The 22,983-nt window shown below is 50.4% G+C and overlaps 2 protein-coding genes across 2 annotated transcripts; one reads left to right on the forward strand and one right to left on the reverse strand.

Moving 5' to 3' along the window:
* Positions 1-7,103: 7,103 nt before the first annotated feature.
* LOC135999693 (olfactory receptor 14J1-like) lies at positions 7,104-7,685 on the reverse strand. The gene has a single exon (XM_065653253.1). The coding sequence runs from the start codon at positions 7,683-7,685 to the stop codon at positions 7,104-7,106; it is 582 nt and encodes a 193-aa protein (XP_065509325.1).
* A 13,540-nt stretch (positions 7,686-21,225) lies between these two features.
* Positions 21,226-22,152, forward strand: LOC135999694 (olfactory receptor 14J1-like). Its single transcript, XM_065653254.1, has 2 exons — positions 21,226-21,340; positions 21,545-22,152. The coding sequence occupies exons 1-2, from the start codon at positions 21,226-21,228 to the stop codon at positions 22,150-22,152; spliced, it is 723 nt and encodes a 240-aa protein (XP_065509326.1).
* Positions 22,153-22,983: the final 831 nt, after the last annotated feature.

Genomic DNA, 22,983 nt, shown 5'->3' on the forward strand with positions numbered 1-22,983 from the left:
TGTTGAGAACATTTTTTTTGTTTTAAGCAATAAAAAATAGAATGAAAGATGTAGAGTGAAAGACAAGTCTTATTGCAGATTTAGGCTTCAAATATATCTGGTGTTGTTAACCTCCTTCCTTTGTTTTGCCTTGTTTTACTATACTGATCTCCGGGGGATTTTATGTTCTGCCTTTGTTTGCAAAGGCAAGTGATCATGACATTGGGCTGGGATGCAGTTACAGGGACAGGGGTGGGTGGTGCCAGTGTAGGTGCCCTGGGACCCTCTGCCCAGGCTCCAGCTGCAGCTTCCGAGGGGCTCTGGTCTCCAGCGAGTCCTCTGTGACAACGACCAGTCCAGACATAGACTGCAGAGACACTGGCTCCTCTGGAGGTGGCCCTGGATACTTGTGGTCAGGCAATGGAGCTCGCCCTGAAAATGTGAGACATTTGCACACGTCTTTAAAAGCAGGAGCAGGAAATCATCAGCTGAAAAAATTAAATACCTTAAATAAAATATCAGTGTTTTCCCTTGAGATCAAAATGAGGCTTTTCAGCATGTGCATTAAGAGCAAGAGGAGAACTTCTCATCTTCCACTAGATTTGCCTTGCCAGCACTCTCTCTGTTAGGCTGTGCATCTGATCTCCCTCATCTTTCATGTATTTCCACCCATCCTAACTAAACTGACCATGTCTGAAGTCACATTTCCAGCAACTAATCTACACACAAGCACTTGCGATTGCTCTCTGGATTTCCCTTCCCCTTACTCTTTGATCACTCAGACATCTCTCAACAATCCAGTTGCTGCTTTCAGCTTCAAGGAGGTAAAAGCTTCCTTGTCTTTCAGTAGTCTGTCTAATTCTGTCTTTAGCCAACTCTTTTATTGTCTTTATTTTGTAATTCATTTCTGCCTAAAATATTTTCTCATGGTTATGCCTTGTGAATGGTGAATCTCATTGGTGGCAGTTTGTCCTTGGCATACAGTTGAGGAGTGTGCTTTCTTTTAATCATGAATCTTATCAGTTTTATTTTGTTTGTTCAAAAGGAAAGAAAAGTCCCTCTTTGCCTGTGTGCAGCCAGGTCTCCAAGGAGAGCAGGTGGGAGCTGGTGCAAAGGAGCTGGAACATCCAGCTGCAGCCTGCAGTGGAGAAGTCTGGTGTAAGGAAAAGGGATGCAAGTCCCAGGTGGCCAATGAGAGAAATGATGGGGTTGGGGAGGTGAGGAGCAAGGTTGTCCACACAGTGTCAGACCTCAAGTGTCAGACCTTCTCCAACCAGTCCACACCTCCATAGGAGAGACCCTGGATCGATATAATACTGATAGAATATTTTCTTTAAACGGAAAAATTAATGAAGTACACCCTTTAAAATAGAAAGACGCTTTTATTAGAAGCTTTTTGAAATCTTTCTACATAGTTACACCAAGACTACTCTCTAATTCACTGTACAAGAGTAGAAGACAATTACAAGAAGAGACATGGTTTCTTAGAGCTTTCTTCAGTGTAATGACCCCCATGGTGCATTTGGTGCTGAGTCCTTGAAACTCACTGAGGTGCTGAGAGGAGATTGCACAAACCTTGCCAGAAGTCAAAGTCAGAAGAAATAAGTACTAAGTACCTTGAAGTATTAATGAGTTCCACCGAGGACAAGTACCAGCAATGCCTCCCCAGGGACTCGTTAGAGCAGAGAATTGGAGGCCATGATGGCAGATAAACAAAGGGTCATGTGCAGGCAGCTGAGGTGCTGAGAAAAGCCTGGTTTTGTTGGATGAAGCAGAGAGGCCAAGGCCTGACCCCCAGCCCCTGGGAAGGCAGATCCTGTCCCTCACCCATTGCTCAGGGCTCTTCCTGGGGCAGGGGCATGTGGGCTGTGTGATGCCGAGTGAAGAACAATGGTGTGACAGTTCCCAGCCTTCCTGGGGGTGTGCAAGGAGACCATGAGGTGCCCCAGTGCCTGAGGACAACATGGCTCCTCATAGGCCTTGGTGGCAGAGATGATTGCCATAGCCAAGGGGACAAAGACTTGGGTTCTCTTGGTTACATCCAGCCTTGCCAGTGCCCTTTGCCATCTCCACCACAGGTTCTCCTACACTGCCCCACAGCTGCTTCTGTTTCCCTGCAGGCTGCAGACACCCATCTCGCTTCCTCCCCTTGCTCTCACCCAGGTATTTCCATACATTGACCGATGTGTCTCCACTCTCATGGTCTGTTCCTTGGAACACAAGGTCGTTGACTGAACTCATGCTCCTTCTGAATGATTTATTCTACCACAGCACTACCCTTTGAGTGACATTTCTTCCTTCTCATGTCCAGTTTCCACATTCCAAGCTGCGCTGTGTGGCAGTGTTTCTCTCCTCTGCTGTAGAAAGGAGGACCCTGAAAAGTACTGACCTGTCAATCTGTTACCTTTGCCTGGGAAGATCATGGAACAGATCCTCCCAGAAGCTGTGCTAAGGCACAAGGAGGACAGGGAGGTGATTTGAGACAGCCAGCATGGCTTCACCAAGGGCAAGTCCTGCCTGACTAACCTAGTGGTGTTCTACAATGGAGTAACTACATCAGTGGACAAAGGAAGGGCTATGGATGTCATCTCTCTGGACTTCTGTAAAGCCTTGGACATGGTCCCTCACAACATCCTTCTCTCTACACTGGAGAGATATGGATTTGATGGCTGGACTGTTCCGTGGGTGAGGTACTGTCTCAATGTTCACACCCAAAAAGCAGTGATCAATGGCACGATGGACACTGGTGACAAGTGACGTCCCTCAGGGGTCCATACCGGGATCAGTACTGTTTAATATCTTCATCAATGACATAGTGGGATCAAGCGCACCCTCAGCAAGTTTGCGGATAACACCAAACTGAGTGGTGTTGCTGATATGACTGTGGGACAGAAGGCCATCCAGAGGGACCTGGATAAGCTCGAGAAGTGGGCCCATTTGAATCTCCTGAGGTTCAACAAGGCCATACACAAGGTCCTGCACCTGGGTTGGGGCAACCCCCTTGCTATCATTACAGGCTGGGGGATGAAGGGATGGAGAGCAGCCCTGATGAGAAGGACTTGGGGATCCTGGTGGGTGAAAGACTGGACAGGAGCTGGGAATGTGCGCTTGCAGCCCAGATGGCCAAACATATCTTGGGCTGCATCCAAAGGAGCATGACGAGCAGGTCAAGGGAGGGGATTCTGCCCCACTCCGGTGAGGCCCCTCTTGGAGTCCTGCATCCAGCTCTGGGGTCCTCAGTACAGGACAGACATGGAGAGACCAACACCCTCCATACTCCAATCTCCTTTCAGGCAGTTGTAGAGAGTGAGAAGGCCTCCCCTCCGCTTTCTTTTCTTCAGACTAAACAGCCCCAGTTCCCTCAGCTGCTCCTCATCAGACTTTTCCTCCAGCCCCTTCACCAGCTCCATTGCCCTTCTCTGAACTTGCTCCAGCACCTCAAGGTGTTTCCTATAGTGAGGGACCCAAATCTGACCTCAGGATTCAAGGTGGGGGCCTCACAAGCGCCAGCTACAAGTGGATGATAACTACCCTGGTCCTGCTGGCTGCGCTACTCTTGATGCATGCCAGGATGCTGGTGGCATTTTGTCCACCTGGGCACACGCTGGCTCATGTTCAGCTGCTGTGAATCAACACCCCCAGATCCCTCTCTGCCAGGCAGCTTTCCAGCCACGCTTCCCTTCAGCCTGTAGCGCTGCCTGGTGTTTTTGAGACCCAAGTGCAGGACCTGGCACTTGGGCTTGTTAAACCTCAAACAACTACACTCAGCCCATCATTTCATCTGGTCTAGACCCAGCTGTAGAGCCTTCCTACCCTCTAGCAGGCCAAGACTCCCACCCACCCTCTAGCAGGCCAAGACTCCCACTCAATTTTGTGTCATCTGCTAGCTTACTGAGGGTGCACTCGATCCCCTCTTCAAGATCGTTGATAAAGAGATTAAACAGAATTGGCCCCAATACTGAGCCCTGGGGAACACCACTCATGACCGGTCACCAACTGGATTGGCTCCGTTCACCACAACTCTGTGGGCCCGGCCCTCCAGCCAGTTCTTTATCCATCGCAGATACACCATCCAGGCCATGAGCTGCAGCTTCTCCAGGAGATGCTGTGGGATACAGTGTCAAGGGCTCTACTGAAGTCTAAGCACACAACATCCACAGCCTGTGTGGCGGATTCACTCCCCCACGACAGACTTTCCCTCATCTGCTAAGCCAGTCACCTTGACATAGAAGGAGATCAGGTTGGTCAAGTGGGACTTGCCTTTCATAAATCATGCTGATTGGGCCCGATTGCTCGTCTCGCATGTGTGACCTCCCGGTCCCTTTCCCAGCCATGTTCCTGCTGTTGCCCTATCCCCTGCAGAGGCACAAGTGACCTCACAGTCCCCTCCACAGCCATTGGCTTCCTACTGGACTATGAGATCCTGAGACACAGCCGTGCACATGGCATCGTACCCAGCCATCACCCTCCTTGTGGTCCAGTGTGTGAGCAGATAAAACTAAGCTGCTTTCATCAAATTTATCTAATAGATTTCCGATCAAGGGTTTGAGTGGAGAAACGTTCCCCAGAGGAGCTGCTGTATTTACACTGGTGTATTTTATATCTCTTCTTCTGTCTTTTTTTGTTGTTGTTTTCTTTTTCTTCTTCCTCTGTCAATTCTCTCTTGAAAGAGCTCTCCAAGGAAAAGATTCATGGAATCCTACAAAAACACATCTTGCAAGAGACCCCTGAACACCATCTCTGTTCCACTGACCTTTATGGCACCCCAAGGAATAGCTGATAGCATTTGTGCTCACTTGGGTTCATTTCACCACATGCACACAATGGACATGCACGTGATGTGTATGGTTACAACTCATCTGTACAATGAAAACATGGACTTTTGACCTAGTGTTTCATAGAATCCTAGAATGTCCAGAGTTGGAAGGGACCCATAAGGATCATCGCATCCAACTCCTGTCCCTGTACAGGACAACTCCTTTTAGTCTTTTCTTCAGCTCTGATGGTGAGAAATAGTTATTTTATCACCATGCATGCTCGTTGAGGAAGGGTCCCGGGCTGAGCCTGGGTCTGCCATCCTAGGCATGCGTATTTTAGTATTATAATGAGCGTATAAGGAGAAAAGTTCTGCTAAAGGACACTTTATGTAACGGTCTTGAGATAGATGTTAAAACAAGACTCAACTACTTGTGCAGGCTCCAGAGTGTCTGCACTGCAAGGACAGTATTCTTTGCACGTTCTGATCAGGTGTTTTAAAAGTCACTTTTATTTTTGTCAGAGGAGCAGAGTGACCAAAACTGAGAGGATTTACATATTTTAGGTTAGCAGTTGCAGGCAGGATTCATTCTTGTAACTGGTAAGGACTACATATTCTGTCTTCAAACACTTCTCCAAGGTAAAAATTCATTGAATCATATAATACCTCAGGTTTGATGAAGGCCCTGAACATCATCTTGTCTCACTCTCCTGCTCAGGGCAGGGTCCACCAGGTGAGGTTGTTCTAGGCCTCTGTCCAGCTTTCCATCATCCACAAAGGAGCTGAAAATGTGCTCCGTGACATGATGCAGGAGGAGAATAAACCCATTCAACAGTGTTGCCCCAAGTACTCATCACTGAGGGATGCCACTAGAAAGTGGCTAAACAGAGGACTTTGTACCACTGATGATATTTGGGCTTGGTCATCCAGCCAACTTCACACCCATCAAAACATCCACATCTTCATCCCAGACCTCACCAATCTGCTCTAAGGCCACCACAGGAGACCATGTCTGGGGCCTTGCAAAACTCCATGTACACAACATGCCTTTCTTTCCCCTGGACATTTGGGTTCAGCAATCCCTTCCTTGTCCTTCGACTGCCTGGAAATGGCTGCAGGAGGATGCGGCCCATCCCCTTCCCAGGGACAGACGTAGGCTGACCAGCCGGTAATTCTCCCAGTTCTCCTTCCTGCCATTCTTGAAGATGGGTTTGACGTCAGCCTTTCTGAGGGACCTCTGAACCTCTCTGATTACTCTGACAATCTTGAGATCACAATCCAGAATTTCCCACAGGGAAAGAGGGGCAGGTGTAGGACTGTGTAGAACAGCATGTGATGGAGATGGCAAAGGTGATGTAGCAAACAGGGACACTTGCGATGAGCCCGTCCAAGGCAACTGAGATGAATCTCACCGGGCCACTGGGGTTTGTCCCTGGAGTCACATACAGAAATAGCAGGGTTCTGTCACGTGTCCACATCTGAGCTGGCCTCGTGCACTCTTAAAACACATTGAGATATTCAGGGTCAGACACTTTCCCTTTTACAGGCAGATACAGGAGTCACAGTGTCTCTCTGGCCTCCTGTTCCTATTCCCAAAGGATGGGAGGCACCTCAGCCCCATGGTGTGTGATCATGTTCTGCATTCTTCTTTCATGTCCCTCATCATTGGGAATGGACATTGGTACAAGGAAGCACATCCCAGTGCTGCATTCTGGTGGTTTCCTATGGGATATTAGTCCCAACATGATGTGATCTCAATAAACTATCTGTCTCACAGGCCTTCATGGAAACCCAAGGAATAGCTGATGGTGTTTGTACTGACTCGGGTTCATGTCACCTCATGTACATGATGTGCGTGCTCATATCTCACCTGTACAAAGCAAATATGGCCTGGTGAACTACTCATTCAGTGTCCATCCATGGAAGGAAGAACAATCTCTGTGAGCTGGGGTGAGAGGCCAGGTACACCAACACAAGGGATGAGAAGGAGAGTGTGGGAGTGGAACGAGAACAGCTCTGGAAGACCAAGGGCTGCTGCTCCCTGGCAGCGCTGCCAGGCTGGAACTCTGTTCCCCTCCACTAATGCAGACAGAAACTGTCCCTGCAGCTCTAAAAAGGCCTTAAAAGAAGATCTCAGGGGGAAAATAAAGCAAAACAAAACACTGCAGGGCCTTTTATTCTTTTTAAAAACACAGAGAAAATGGCTCCTCATTTCCACAGACACTTCTTCAGAAAAAAAGGCAGACAGTGAATTAGGAAACGAATGACAACATTATCACAAAACACAACCACAACAACAAGAAACATTGACTCTGTAATGGGGTACACCATAACTGCTATGCAGAGGGTAAGAGTTTGTTGCTGTTTCTTATTGAAAAAGTGCACTTATCAATTTCCACACTGAATCCTGGAGCTCCTGGTTCCTCATGCTGTAGATGAGGGGGTTCACTGCTGGAGGCACCACCGAGTACAGAACAGACAGCACCAGGTCCAGGGATGAGTAGGACATGGAGGGGGGTTTCAGGTAGGCAAACATGGCAGTGCTGATGAACAGACAGACCACGGTCAGGTGAGGGAGACACGTGGAAAAGGCTTTGTGGCGTCCCTGCTCAGAGGGGATCCTCAGCACAGCCCTGAAGATCTGCACATAGGAGAAAAAAATGAAAATAAAACACACAAATGCTAAGCAGGCACTGACCACAAGAAGCCCATCTTCCCTGAGGTAGGAGTGTGAGCAGGAGAGTTTGAGGATCTGGGGGATTTCACAGAAGAAATGACCCACAGCATTGCCATTGCACAGTGGCAGTGAAAATGTATTGGCCGTTTGCAGCAGAGCATTGAGAAACCCAGTGGCCCAGGCAGCTGCTGCCATGTGGACACAAGCTCTGCTGCCCAGGAGGGTCCCGTAGTGCAGGGGTTTGCAAATGGCAACGTAGCGGTCGTAGGACATGATGGTGAGAAGATAAAATTCTGCTACTGCCAAGAAGGCAAATGAGAAAAGCTGTGCAGCACATCCTGTGTACGAGATGGACCTGGTATCCTGTAAAAGATTTGCCATGGATTTGGGAAAAATGGTGGAGATGCAGCCCAGGTCTAGGAGGGAGAGGTTGAGGAGGAAGAAGTACATGGGGGTGTGGAGGTGCTGGTCACAGGCTATGGTGGTGATGACGAGGCCGTTGCCCAGGAGGGCAGCCAGGTAGATGCCCAGGAAGAGCCAGAAGTGCAAGAGCTGCAGCTCCCGTGTGTCTGCGAATGGCAGGAGGAGGAACTGGGTGATGGAGCTGCTGTTGGACTTTTGTTGCTGATGAGCATGGGGCACTGTCACAGGAGCAAAAGACAGTGACAAGTTAGGGGAGACTTCTCTGAGCAAAATCAAAGCCATTTCTCATACACCTTTACCCTGATACACACCCCCTTGTCCTTTTCCAGACCTTCCTTCAGCTCCGTGGCTGAGCCCTGGGTGGTGCTGGCTGGAGGTGCCGTGAGGAGCAGGACCTGTGCCCGCTGGCTGCCCAGGAGTCAGCCCTGCTCTGCAGCAGGGGTCATGGGAACGGGGGCAGGGGCCAGACCTGGGGTTCAGCTGTGTCAGATGGAACCATTCCTGCTGCAGAAGGGCCTGTCAGCATCTGCTCTCCCAGTGATAAGGAACCAGGATTACACAAGGCAGTTTGAGATTTTGGGGTTTTTCCAGCTTCCTGCACTTGCCCTGGAGAATGTTCTTCTGTCTCAGAAACCCTCAGCATTTCTGCTCCATGTCTGTGGGTCAGTGCAGATTAAGGGGACCTGCTCTGTCCCTCTGTCTTGCTCCAGCTGCCCTGGGCTGGCACCTTTCTGAGATGGAGGCTGATCACACTGCCATGTTACCCTGAACAGCCACCAGGCCCTGCTGAGAGCAGAGGGACCCACCTATGACCATGACAAGTCTCATCCTTTCCTAAGGTCTCAGCTCCCCACGTTTAGCCCAGGACACACATGGCTCATTTCACAAACCCAATGGCATTTTCGCTGTTGTAGCATCTCTGTGCTTCTCCATGGGGCTTAAGACAACCCTAAGGTGTTATAGCACAGGTTTGCATCCTGGTGGGGAGCTCACAGCTTGGATGGAAACCTCAAGGAGATAGCAAATGTCCTAATAATGGCATTTGATTAAGGAAGGCTCAGCTCATTCCCCAGCCCCACAGACTGCATTGCCCACACCCCACATGTCAGAGGAAAGCTGGGACAGGTGTTCCCATGGACACAGCTGCAGGAAAGGACCCACAAGATCAGGCTGTGACTCTGCAGCTGAAACTCCCACCCCCAGAGAGCCTGACAGCAAGAACCAGATCACACCAACAGTGACCCAGAGCAGTGGAGCAAGAAGGAAACTGCGGTGAGGGTGGGTGTGAGAGAGGCCAGGGCAGAGGCAGCCGGGCACTCAGACAGCGTCACCCTTCCCCAGCTGTGCAGCCACCTCCCACACACCAGCATTGCCGGGCAGCTGCTCTCAGCCCCTGTGCTCTGCAGAGGGAACTGGAGCTCTGGCTGCACAGGAGCTGCTTCATGCCTTGGAGCCCCCGGCCCTGAGGGCAGAGGCTTTGCTGGGTGGGAGAGGAGGCGAGGGGGCTGCTCACAGGAGGGATCTGCACTGCGGGGGATCATACTGAGTTTTCTCTGTTCTCCCTCCCATAACAATTCCAGGTTTAGTTTCCTCACATTTCTGATCATTTCCCTGCTGCTTGGAGATTCTCCCGCTGAGAAGTGTTTCCCTATTGATGTCTTTTCCCTTTCAGTGCTCACAGACCCCATTCCACCCTCTGTGCCCTCACCCTGGCCTTACAGAAACCTGCCTGTTTGCAGAGCATTGCCTGGGGGCATCATCCTGTTTGCAGGTTGGGAAACAGGACAGGTCAGATTGAAGCTGATGGGTCCAGCAAAGGTGATGCAGCTGCTGTCCACAGGCAGGGGGGTGGTGAGGGATGTTATGAGCCTTCTGGCAGATGTACTGATCACTCGAAGTTGCAGTTCAGGAATCTCAGTGACTTTTATAAGCATGAGGGCTCATTTTCATTTTATCCTTTCCTGCACCCCCCCCCACTCCTTGGGATAGGAAACTGAAAAGACAGGGTCAGGAAAGCTCATTATCTTTCTGGTAGTCCTCGCATTGATCTTGTCCTTAGGGCATGCCCTTGGAAAAACGCTGGGGGTGATCTGGAGCTGTGAGTAGCCCTGACCCACAGATGACTCTCCACAGCAGAAGCACCTTTCCTGCCCTGATACGGGTCGCTTCTTCTGCCCACAGCTTCTCCCCACAGCACCATGGGGATCTCTCCGGGCAGGCTGAGCGCTGACCCTGGCAGGTGGCAGAGTCGCTGCCCCGGCACAGCCCTGGGGTGCAGGGACCCTGCTCTGCAGGACAGCCCTGGGCACCCCTGGCTGCTCCTCCCTGCACTCACCCTCAGCAGAATTTGTCATCATGCCCTGTCCCTCTGACAATGCAGGAGGGAAGCCCTGCTCTGGAGCACGTTATTCTCCTCTATATGAGAACTACTGTGAGAGGGACCTGACGGATCCTGTAAACTGCGGTTTGTACCGGCTTTAGGAGACCCCTCCAGGAACTGCAGCTACATTGTCCTACAGCCAGAGACTTACCATGTTAGGACTGTGAAGATTTGTCCCTCATTGAATCCTCAGCAACCTACCACTTCACATTGCCTTTAATCTCTCTTTGCCTGGCTGCTCTCCCGTCAGCATCTCCAGGCAGAGCCCTCAGCCCTGCTGCGCTTTGCAGCGGAGCTGCTCCTGGGCAGAGCTGTCTCTCTGCAGCGCTGCCGCTTGCCGTGAGCTCCCTCTGTCCCAGGAGCCCAAGGTGGCACTTTCTCTGTCCCCTCTGGTGTCACTCCAGGTGTCCCTGGGGCTCCAGAGGAACACCTTTGAAACAACCTGAAGTAATCAGTGATGTTGATTCTCTCTTCTCTGCACAGACACTTCATTCCAGCATTGTATTCTTCATATTAAAAAATAAATTTTTATGAGAATCATCTTTACTTGTCCCATCGTCAGACAGGACACCGGGAAGTTTACAGCCAAGTATCTAATTTCTCCAAGCTAGGGGAGGAATATCTTCAGCTGAATAAAGTCGGGCATTTTATTCTGGTTTTATACTCCTAGGGCTAGAAAGACATTCAGCAGTCATTTGACAATGTCATGTCTCTGCTCTGAGGCAAAGCCTTTGCAGACATGGGCTCTTGGACACTTGGTACCAGGTTTCCTTGTGGCAGGTCAGAGCTGGGCTGGTGCCACAGCTGGGGTGGTTCAGCCCAGATGTGAGGCAATGGCCTCAGCCAGGGACCTGACTGGGAGAGCTGGAGCTGTCAGTGTTGCAGACAGAGCTGTGACACGGATGGAATAAACTGCCAAGGCAGGGTGGCAGAAGTTAGTTCATCTGGTCTTCAAGGACAGCAGCCTCCAAGCACAGCAACAGTCCAGATGAAAACTCAGTCTAGACCTGTAAGGACATTCAAGGACCCCATAAAGACAGCGTGTGGCCATTGATGAATTTAATAAGAGAAAGCGGTGAGAATCTCTGTATCCTCTTGTTCTCCAGATTCACCAGCATGTTCTCCCAGGCCACTCAGCCTCAAGGCAGGAATCTGGAGGAAAACAACCAGCAGTGGGTGGGGATCAAGTCAGGGGTCACTGGAACTAACACAATCCTGACCAGTCTATAGGACAGGAGGGGCAGCATCCCAGGAGCTGAGACAGCAGGACGATGTCACAGCGAGGCCACTCTCCACCATCTCTGAAAGCTCATGGACACTGGGGACACTCCCTGACCACTGGCAGCTCTCACACATTGTGTGCATTTCTCAAAAATGGCCAGTGGGAGAGCAGGAGAACTAATGGCTGTGCCCCAGAGCATGTCCACGGGGACCCCATTTCTGGGTGTCTGAAAGAGAAGGTGATGGGGTTTACCCAGGGTACATTGTGCCTGTCCATCCTCTTTGCTTTCTGTGAGGAAAGGACAGGATTGTTGGATGCGGGGAGAGCATTAATGGTCTGTTACCTGGAAGTCAGCAAGGCATTCAGTGTCATCCCCTGCAATATTCCTGTGTCCAAGGCAGGAGATTATGGTCTGTGTCAGTGTGTAAGTAGATGCGTAAAAAGCAATCTGGATGGTTGGGCTTGAAAAGGTGCTGTAGAACGGGAGAAACTTTCCAATCATGAGGACAGTCAAGCACTGGAAGCTGTTTCCTGGGAGTGTGCACTCACTCTGTCCCAGAAAGTGTCCAGGATGTGTTTGGATAAATCCCTGAGTCATCTGGTCTGACCCTGCTTTGAGTAGGAGGTTGGTCAAGACACCCCCTGAGCTCCCTTTGAGCCTGGATGACACTGTCCTTCCTTCCCCTTCACGATTTCAAGTTAGGGGGAGCTCTCAGATTCTCCCTGACCACAGAAGTAATTCACATGACGTGAATTTTCTTTTGTCCTGACCCAAGATCTTCTTTTTTGCTGTCCTAAGGCCCTTCCAGAAAGAACAGCCCATGTTGTTAACCTTTTCAGAGCAGGTTGTTCAAGCGATGTCAGTACCCATGTACAGAGTCTGTATGTCAGCCAGACATCAAAGCCACTGTTACAGAAATGGAGACGAGGCTCTTGACCAGCTCCTTGAACTCAGAAATCAGCACGTCTTGTCTCTTGAGAATCCAGGGAATACCTGAACTTGAAGAACCGAATAGTGTGAGTCCTCGTTGAGCATCCTGGTTCATCTCCTGACCCATGTGGTGCTTCAGGTTGTGAAAAGAATCAAAACCAACTTCTTGTCTGGGCTAGTTCCATTTTACATGTTGCCAAACAGGGCAGATGACGGGAGCTCAGAACTCCAGACTCTGCTGCATAATTGGGACTTCAGAGACTGGAAATGCAGGTAACAGTGTTGTGTCAGTGCACACCACATAAAGATTCTGGCTTCCTTTGTGCCTTTGTACTGACATGGGATCTGTTCCTTGGCCTTCTTTGTCTCAAAACCAAACTATTCTCCTATGTCACCACCAGCTCACACCAGAGGAAAAAAAAAAAAAAAAAAAAAAAGGAGAAAAGTTATGAAAGAAGCATCTGAGAGAAAAAGCATTGTTCTAAGAACTTCTTTCAAGACACAACTACTGAGGTGTAGTAGACGTTTTGAAAAACAAGAGTGATTGTTAGGAATGAAATTAAAGAGCTTTAGTTTATCATCATCACCAGTGAGAAAAAGGAGTTCCCTGTTACTGTTATTAGTGGTAGTATGACTGTTCAAAAACACCCTTCAAAGCATCTTGATTTTTCCTGGGCTCCAAAGCTCAACCTGCTCATATTTCGAAAGGATTGCTTCAAACCTCTGTGACCCAAATCTCTACAACCGTCTCTCCTCAACAGTCTTTTACCCCAGGAAGGGGAAAACTTCCAATGCAGGCACAAAACCAGTGCCCAGCCTGCCTGGAGAGCCAGGACAGTTGTGCCACACAACAGCAGCCTCTAAGGGAACTTGGAGGTGATGGGAATTGAAATGGTTTCAACCCAAATCATAGAATCAGAGAATCATAGTGAGGCACGGTAATGACCTTACAACCTGTAGGATTGTAAAGCAGGTATGTTTATTTCAGTGCTGGACACACGGAGGAGTGATTTCCACCAAAGACACTGCAAATCTCCAGTAGCTGTGAGCTTAGTTAAATGCTGTAAAGTGTTACATATTCATGAATGTTCTAGGAACGCCTATACATATTCATAACCTGTCCCCGAGAAGGCGGTTCTTATTACAATGAGTTCCGGGAAATCATTTCCATAGTCTCCACGTTTGGCCCCTCCTGGTTGCGCCTGCGCAGTGATCGTGGACCGGGGTCATCTTCTCTGTACACGTTCACCTCTGGCCTGGTGTGATGAGCTGGCTGGTACTCAGACTGCTTAGCTGGTTAGAACTGGCGTATCTCGTGTCCTGTGCCCAAGTTTCGGTTATCTAATTCACCCAAGGATGTGCCCAAAATTTTGTCTCCCTGCAAGGCCTGTAAAGTCATCAATAAACCTTTGTTTCTCTTACACAAGGCTAAGCAAAGCTAGGCAATTGAAATGTGAGTTAAGGGTTCTAAGTGTTGTGGGTTAAAGGTTTGGTCTCTAAGCATTAGCTCCTTAAGTGTTAGTTCTCGAAGTATTAATTAGTTAAGTGTTAATTTGTTAATTCCCTGTATCAATAGCATCGTAGAATCATTTAGGCTGGAAAAGACCCTTAAGAACTTGGAGTCCAACCATAAATCAAACACTGCCAAGTCCACCACTAAACCATATCCCTTAGCACCACATCTCCACGTCTTGTAAATACCTCCAGCAATGGAAGCTCAAATCCTGAACTGAGGACACTATTGGCTGCAGTTAGACATAAGATACTTGTCATGACTGTGAGTTCGGACCTCGCTGGCAGAAAGTCTCACAGCCCTCACTGAGGAGGGCAGGGTGTTGGGCAGATGGGAGCATGTTTCAGTTTCCCAAATCCCAGGACAGAGCCCAAACCATCCTTCCCCTGAACTCTGGCATCCAGTTTCTTGAGATGCAAATCTGGTGGGCTTTCTGTGGATAATCATGTTAAAAGGCATGAATAATCCTTCAAGTGTCTGTGTAATTTGTCTAAGAATGTCAGTTTTTAAAGAAAAAAAAGTTTAACATGCTTATATTTAAATATCTGTAAAAAAGTACTCTGCATCTGTGTTAGCCCCTCTGGCAATGGCAATTCAGTAGGTATTTGCACTATAAGGCTTCATACCTCATCCACAAGTACACATCTAAGTGGTTCAGATGAAGGCTGGTCTGGCAAAAGTCACCCTTTGTGTCCCCAGGTGCACGGACACTGCTCATGTGCCTCTGCAGAGAGGGGCAGAAGCTGGATCTCCTTCTCGGGACAGACTCCTTCCAGGAGAGACACAGCAATGGGGGTAACTCATCAGGTCTTTACGACATTTCACTCAACATCAGTTTTGACGTATTGGGTGCTTTTCTGTGAGTACCCTTTCTGCACCAATGATCATAAAAAGACAAGCATTTAGTAAGCCATGGTCATAAAGGGGGTGTTAGGACAAGAAAGCTCACCATGAACTCTGGAGAGAGTGAGGAAGTTTATAATAAGCACCAGGAAGAATGAAGAAGCTCAAGGTCTCTTCTGAAGAGCGGGAGCCCCTGAGCAGCAGAGATTGGCCATGTGTAGGTGTGGGAGAGGGTCAGGACATGTCAGGGAGAAGCAATGAGATGGCTGATGGTTTAGTGAACCCTTACAGCCATATCTGAGCCCAGAAATGGAAAGCAGTTGATGTGTGCAGGTGGAGGAGGAATAGCAGGAAGATTTTCCTGGGAATATGGAAGGAAGAAAGGCCTCTCTTGAGCTAATCATATATGGTAGTGACATTCCCATCTTGTGGGCATGGCTGTGCCTGGGAGATGGGGAATGGCTGCTGCTGGGGTGGCTGTGCTCAGCCATGGCCCATGAGCTGACCCTGCTCTGCTCCTCTTTTACACTGCCCACACTTGGATGGACCTCAGGAAATATCCATGAACCTGGTGGATGCATGAACCTCCTGGAGTGATGGGTATGGATCCAAATAGAGGATCCAAGCAAGTTTGACACTGGGACATTGAGGTGATTGGTGACCATTGCCAGGTGTATGAAAGAAGCTGGAGGAGTTGTGAGGAACTCCCAGGCATTTCCAACTCCAGAGAAAACCAGAGCCTTGCAGTTAAAGGAGCAGCACTTGACATAAAACCCACCCCCAAAACACATAACACTCACATTGACCACAGGCAAATCCGTGAAAAACATTTGAGAAATACTTACCAAGCCCCAGGGGTCAGGGCTCAGCCATTCTGGAGATAAACAAGCATCGAGGGCTGACATGGCATCAGAGCCACCTCCACATTGCCCTCACCACCTGTAACCAGTGTCTCCAAGTCTTTCCTTCACCAGCCTCCAGGGACAGGGACCTCGACTGCTTGTTTCCTTCACAGCTGTGTCAGTGCTGGCCCTTCATGGGGTCCCAAACACCCTCAGAAACTTGAGTTCTACTTCTGCCTTTCACTTCATCAGAGGTTTGTTCATTCTTTCAGCATCTGCAGTTCAGGATCATGGCAGCAGAGGGCTCATTAACATCCAAAATGCCCTTACAAGCCAAGGCTCTGTGCATCATTTTCCTAGAGGCTTCAAGCCTGGTGTTAATGATTGCGGAGATTTCAGGAATAGCCAAACAGAGAGCATTTCCATAATAAATAGCAATACATCAGTACTTCTTCTATTGCCTTGCCCTGTCTCCCTCCTCTCCATTTCCAGAAGAGGCGGTATCTTATTGATCTGGAGCATTTTCTGATGAAGACAAAACAATATGTGTAGGAAAGTGGGTGCCTGATGCACCACTTGAGTGAGGAGACATGCCAGGACAGCTCAAGAGGAATCACACTCCTCTGGAGCACAAGGCTGTCCTGCAAGGCTTCTCAGATTTCCTGAGCTCCTTCACCCATCAGACAGACTTCCATGTCACCACCTCTATCGGCTGCTGTCTCCTAGTATGTCAAAGTCTTCTTCTCTGGAGCCCACCAGCCTGTGCTCTGCTGCTGCCCTTCCTCCCTCCCCTCTGGTGCCTGGGACCCCACTGTTTCCTGGTCACCACAGCCAAGGTGGACACTGATGTTCACATCCCTCACCAGCTCTTCCTTGTTTCCCAGTGCCAGATCCAGGTGAGCATCACCCTTGTTGGCCCACCAGGTAGACATTTTAAGAAGTTGGCCCAAGATCCTTTGGACTGTTGGTATCCACAGCTTTGCCTGGCCAGTGAATGTCAGGGGGATTTCAGTTCCCCATAGGAACCTGCTCATTGACTGGAGACTTCCTCGTGTTGCTGACAGAAGATCTTTTCCATTTCTTCTCCATGATCAAGTAGTTTGTAACACCCAACATGATGTCACCCTGTGCTGGATTTACATGGCGAAGTCTTGGAACTGGGGGTGAGGGTGGGTGTGCTACAGTTGTCACCTCTCTGTGAAGACAACTGCAGTTTGACCCATGTCAGACAGAGCTGATTTCAGCTGGCTCCAAGATGGACCCACTCCTTGCCAAATCTGAGCCACTCAGTGACGGTGGCAGCACCTCTGTGATATTTTATTTGAGAAAGGGTAAAAAACACTGCACAATAGCAGGTGGGAGAGAGGAGCGAGAAAATGTGAGAGAAAAAATGCTGCAGACACCAAGGTGATATCCCATAGGACCCAAGTAGATCCCTCAGCAAGCCAAAGCCTGCTCTCCTGAAATCCTGCTCTTTGCCTTGTTATCATCTTCCAGGAGCCTCAACTGCACTTTCTCATCCCTGACTGTTACATCCCTGACCAACTCTTTCTGCTTTTAAGTGTGAAGTCCCACAGGGCACCTCACCTCACTGACCCCTCAGTCACCCGTGTCAGGAAGATGTTGTCAATGAGCTCCATACCCATCCTGGATGGCTGGTACTTTGCAGATATTGAGATATCTTAGGTCTGCAACAAGGACAGGGTCTGGAAACATGAGGCTTCTTTCATTTGTCTGAAGGAGGCCTCATCTAATTCCTCTTCCTGATCAGGGAGCCTGTAGCTGATGTCCAGTCACCACAACATTGCCCATGTTGTTCTGCCCTCTCATGCTGACTCCTCAGTCTTAATCTGATATTGTTTGTGCCCAGGCAGAGCTCCACACATTCCTGCTGCTCTCCTACATGAAGGGAAACTTCCCTGTGACTCCAGACTTCTGGAATTATGAGTACCAGACCTCTAAGACCCCACAGTTTCCCCAGGAGGTGGTATTCATAGTGTCCTGTAACTCCTCATGCTGTTATCTTGGGAGAGACACCCTCACCAGGATAAGCAACCTGCTTGCACACAATAACAGCTGAGCAAATGGAGCTTCAGTCGAGGGAGAGTCCAGACTTGGAGAAACTTTGGGGTCACCAATCAGAGAGCTTTGAGAGCCCTGGAGACTGGTGCTCCTTTTCCTTGGGGAGGCTCTGGGGGCTCCCGAGGTGAATGTTCTCTGCCCTGGCCAAAAGTAGAGGGTCTGCGACTGCAGCACTCCAGGGAGAGTCCAGACCTGGAGAAAATTTGGAATTCCACCATCAGGAATAACTTAAGTTTTAAAAGGAGAAGTGTCCACTTCTGTATCAGGGCAGGAGAATAACCCCACTCACCAGGACAGACCAGGACCTGACACGCTGAGCAGTGACCCTGAGGAGAAGGGCCTGGGCACTACAAGGGCCGCCACACAAGCCCGTGCTGCACGCTCACCATGAACAAGGCAGCTGCACACGGGGCTGCATGAGGAGAAGCGTGGGGACCCAGACACCTGGAGTTCTCATCCCCTTCGATTCAGCACTGGTGTGACCCCACACACACGGGTGTGTGCCAGTGTGCGGCTTCCCAATTTGGAGAAGCAGGGAGGAACTGGAGAGTGCAGGGCTCTGCCAAGGCAGGGGTCAGGCAGGGGTCAGGACCTTGTGCACATGGTGTGGGATGCTGAGGGACCTCGGCTGCTTTGGCCCAGCAGCGCTGGGGAGGCTGCAGCAGTGTAGAAGTAGCCTGAGAGTTCTTGAAGGGTGGTTTCAGAGATGGTGGAGGTTTTCTTCATAGTGGGAAACAGAATAGGAATGAAATAATGGCACAAAGTGCAGCTGGGGAGGTCCAGGCTGGACATGAGCAGAAAGGAATGTGAGTGGAAGGGCAGTGCTGTGGTGGAGCAGGTCACCCAGAGGCAGTCTGCATCAGCCCAAGGCTTTGTGCTTCAAGGAACAGCTGGGGAGGACGGAGAGGTATCAGCAAAGGAAGGAAGATGCTCAGACAAGAGCAAGGTGGGGCAGCAGAGGGGATGTCTCCAGCCTGCAGGGAAAGAGGTGCAGGTGATGCCACAGCATAGGACAGGCTGTTGTGGAGATGGTCAAGGGATGTAAAAAGGCTGAAAGCCCCCAACAGACATGAGCTCCTTCTCCCCTTAGCAATGGCTGTTGTCTCCACCTCTGATGCCTGTGAGGAGACACCTTGTCCTTACAGCACGGGGCCCTCATGGCCTCCTTGTCCCCAGCCAGGAACCTGGGAGGTGTCGGACCATAGTCTTGCCCTTGGCCTTGCATAGCCCCACATCACAGTGTCCCAGGAAGGGCCCTGGGCAATGTGGGAGGGACAGGATCTGATTTCCCAGGGCATGGGGGTCAGGGCTTGGCCCTTTGGTTAATGAAACACATCCAGGTGTACTCAGCTTCAGAGCCACCTGCACTTTGCTTTTAGTGACTTGTCATCTCTGGCTCCAGTTTTCTGCTCTAACCAACCCTGGGGATGGTTTCTCAGTCGTGTCCCTCAGTGGGACCCATTAACATTACAAGAAACTTTGGAGTTTGAATCTGACTTTGACTTCTTGAGAAGTTTCTTCAATTCCTCTCAGGCTGTGAGGCTCATGGACTCAGCACCAAAGCCACCAGAGGGGTCATTAAAGCGCCTGGGGCTGCTCCTGTGCTGCTGAGCTGGGCTGGGCTCCTGGGACAGAGGGAGCTCATGGCAAGCGGCAGCGCTGCAGAGAGACAGCTCTGCCCAGGAGCAGCTCCTCTGCAAAGCGCAGCAGGGCTGAGGGCTCTGCCTGGGGATCTCAGGGAGACGAGCAAGGCAGAGAGAGATTAAAGGTGGTCAGGATGGGGAGGATGACTGAGAGCTCACTGGAGGAGAAATCTTTGCAGCCCTTGCCATGGTAAGTCTCTGGGTCCAGGGCAATGCAGCTGTAGCTCCTGGAGGTGTCTCCTCAAGTTAGCACAGGCACAGCTTGTGGGATCTGTATGGAGGGGGCTCTTGTTCAAGCAATGTTGAACAGCTGTGAGGCCGGGTGAGCACCCAGGGGTGCCCAGGGCTGTCCTGCAGAGCAGGATCCCTGCACCCCAGGGCTGTGCTGGGGCAGGGACTCTGCCGCCTGCCAGGGTCAGCGCTCAGCCTGCCCGGGGAGATCCCCACGGTGCTGTGGGGAGAAGCTGTGGGGGGAAGCAGCAACCTCTGGCTGGGCAGGGTCCTGCTATGGAGTGGGTGCTGTGTGTGTAAGGGCTGCTCGCAGCTCCAAATCACTTTAGGACATTCCCAGGAGGCTTTTAAAGAAGCACAGCAAGACAGGGGCTTTGTGAAAGCAAAGGATCTTATTCTATCATTCTCATACTCCAGGGTTGTCTGTGTGGTCAAGGGGACACAGAAATTAATATCTCAGTTCAGGAGGAGGCACAGAAATTCCAGAAATCTTGCTCTGAGAGGTGAATAAAAGTGTGAGTATCAGAAATCAACACACCCTGGCATACAGATGGCATCAGGATGACTTTTCCAGGCTCATTATTGTTGGTCTGATGTTCCCATCAGAGCCGGCCCACACAGAGCTGCCCCTGGGCAGTGCCCGGCTGCTGGGAGGGGTCTGCAGGGCAGAGCTGAGCACACAGCGGCTGGGATGGGGTCTGTGACACTGACAGGAGGAGACCTGGGCACAGAGACACAGCTGCAGGCAGGGACAGCTCCAGGCAGCAGAGCAGGGGCTGGTCAGGAGCTCTTCTGCTCCTGCTCTGCAGGTGGCTGCTGGGGGTTGTCTGCTGGGCAATGATCGGACTGTCCCTTTAGCACATCCCATCTCCAGGAGCCCTGACTCTGCTCTGCCTGTCCTGCTGGGCTCACCAGCTGCCCCCAGAAAGGCCCAGCTCTGCTGTAGGATGCCAGGAGTGCTGAGCCTTTCCTTGGGGTCCGCACTCTCCTGCCAGAGTCCTTTGCTTCTCTGGGTGAGGGGTCGTGTCCTGCTCTCTCCATCGCATCTCCACCTCTGGGCTGGGGCAGAGAACAGTTTGCAGATCTGCCCTTTCAGACCGAGCTCCCCTGCTCCAGTATGAGTCTGTACTCATTTTTTGGGTTGCACAAGAAAAAGCACAGGGCAGATGAGTAAAAGACTGATGGACACTGCTGCTCTCCTGACTATGCATTGAGTCACAGAAAACTGAGGCTTTACGCCTGTCCTCTCTCAAGACTCTTCACATTTTCCCTCATGAAAATGAGGATTTTTCTCCCTCACCAGATATGGTGGTGACAAATAAAGGACACAGATAAAATATTTATAAAGTCGTGCTATGTCTCTCCTCTGCAGCCCACTCTTTACAGAATCATGAGTGCAGATATTGAACATTTCCAAGAAGCTGGATTACATCTGACATTCCTTGTGAACATTGGAGCTGTCATGAAGGAGCTCCCATTTTCCCACTGCAGCAGAGCAAAGCTGGTTATTTGGTGGCACATGGGCAGAGGTTCTGCTCCTCACAGCACACTCAGCCAGCACAGAACAGAGAAACGAAATGCATTTCAGTATGGTGATTTCTGTGGAAAAAAGGAGTGGCTTTACTCACAGGAGTCTATATCTTATCTCATGTTAAGTTATTGTTTCCTTTCTTTGAACAGAGCCCCAGGCTGAGAAACAGCAAATGTCCAACAGCAGCTCCATCACCCAGTTCCTCCTCCTGCCGTTCGCAGACACGCGGGAGCTGCAGCTCTTGCACTTCTGGCTCTTCCTGGGCATCTACCTGGCTGCCCTCCTGGGCAACGGCCTCATCATCACCACCATAGCCTGTGACCAGCACCTCCACACCCCCATGTACTTCTTCCTGCTCAACCTCTCCCTCCTCGACCTGGGCTACATCTCCACCACTCTCCCCAAATCCATGGCCAACTCCCTCTGGAACACCAGGGCCATCTCCTTTTTGGGATGTGCTGCACAGCTCTTTTTGTTTGTCTTCTTGTTAGCAGCAGAGTATTCTATGCTTACCATCATGTCCTACGACCGCTTTGTTGCCATCTGCAAACCCCTGCACTACGGGACCCTCCTGGGCAGCAGAGCTTGTGTCCACATGGCAGCAGCTGCCTGGGCCACTGGGTTTCTCAATGCTCTGCTGCACACGGCCAATACATTTTCACTGCCACTGTGCAAGGGCAATGCTGTGGGTCAGTTCTTCTGTGAAATTCCCCAGATCCTCAAGCTCTCCTGCTCAAACTCCTACCTCAGGAAACTTGGCCTTATGGTGGTCAGTGCCTGTTTAGCTTTTATGTGTTTTATTTTCATCGTGGTGTCCTATGTGCAGATCTTCAGGGCTGTGTTGAGGATCCCCTCTGAGCAGGGACGGCACAAAGCCTTTTCCACGTGCCTCCCTCACCTGGCCGTGGTCTCCCTGTTCATCATCACTGGTTCATTTGCCTACCTGAAACCCCCCTCCATCTCATCCCCTTCACTGGACCTGGTGCTGTCTGTTCTGTACTCGGTGGTTCCTCCAGCAGTGAACCCCCTCATCTACAGCATGAGGAACCAGGAGCTCCAGGATTCAGTGTGGAAATTGATAACTGCACTTTTACAATAAGAAACAGCAACAAACTCTCACCCTCTGCATAGCAGTTTGAGTGTAACTCATTACATTCTCAGCGTTTCTTGTTGTTGTTTTAGTTGTGTTTTGTCATAATGTTGTCATTCCTTTCCTAATTCACTGTCTGCCTTTTTTTCTGACCAAGTGTCTATGGAAATGAGGAGCCATTTTCTCTCTGTTTTTAAAAAGAATAAAGGGCTCTGCAGTGGTTTTTTTTTGTTTTATTTTTAAGGTCTTTTTGGAGCTGCAATGACAGTTTCTGTCTGTATTGGTGGAGGGGAACAGAGTCCCAGCCTGGCAGCACTGCCAGGGAGCAGCAGCCCTTGGTCTTCCAGAGCTGTTCTCGTTCCACTCCCACACTCTCCTTCTCATCCCTTGTGTTGGTGCAAGGCCTGAGTGCTCTGGCAGCTTGGTCACCGTCCTGCTGTGTGTCAGTCCTGTGAGCGCAGGCAGGGACAGGCAATGGGCACTGCTGTGACAGAGCTGGCCTCCGTAACATACTTATATAAAGAAGAGTGATCTTCTTAAGGCAGTGCCTGAAGGCTTAGGTCTTCTTGCAAAGTTTCTGTCAAGAACATGTACAAGAATGTGGCCCACAGATGAAACACCATTGTGCAGCTGCACAGTGTGTGTGTGCAGGGCTGGGCACACAGCAGTGTCCTCTCACAGCCAGGCCTCCTGCCAGAGACCTGCAGGACCAGCAGAGCAGGGGCTGGGCTGTGCCCCTGTGCACTGGACACCCCTTCGGAAGGAGCCTCAGGTCAATCATCATGCACTGGCCCCTCACAACCACCATTTCCTGCACTGGCCTCTCACCCACAGAGGTTG

The sequence above is a fragment of the Caloenas nicobarica genome, chromosome 29 (genome assembly GCF_036013445.1).
Source record: "Caloenas nicobarica isolate bCalNic1 chromosome 29, bCalNic1.hap1, whole genome shotgun sequence".
NCBI lineage: Eukaryota > Metazoa > Chordata > Aves > Columbiformes > Columbidae > Caloenas > Caloenas nicobarica.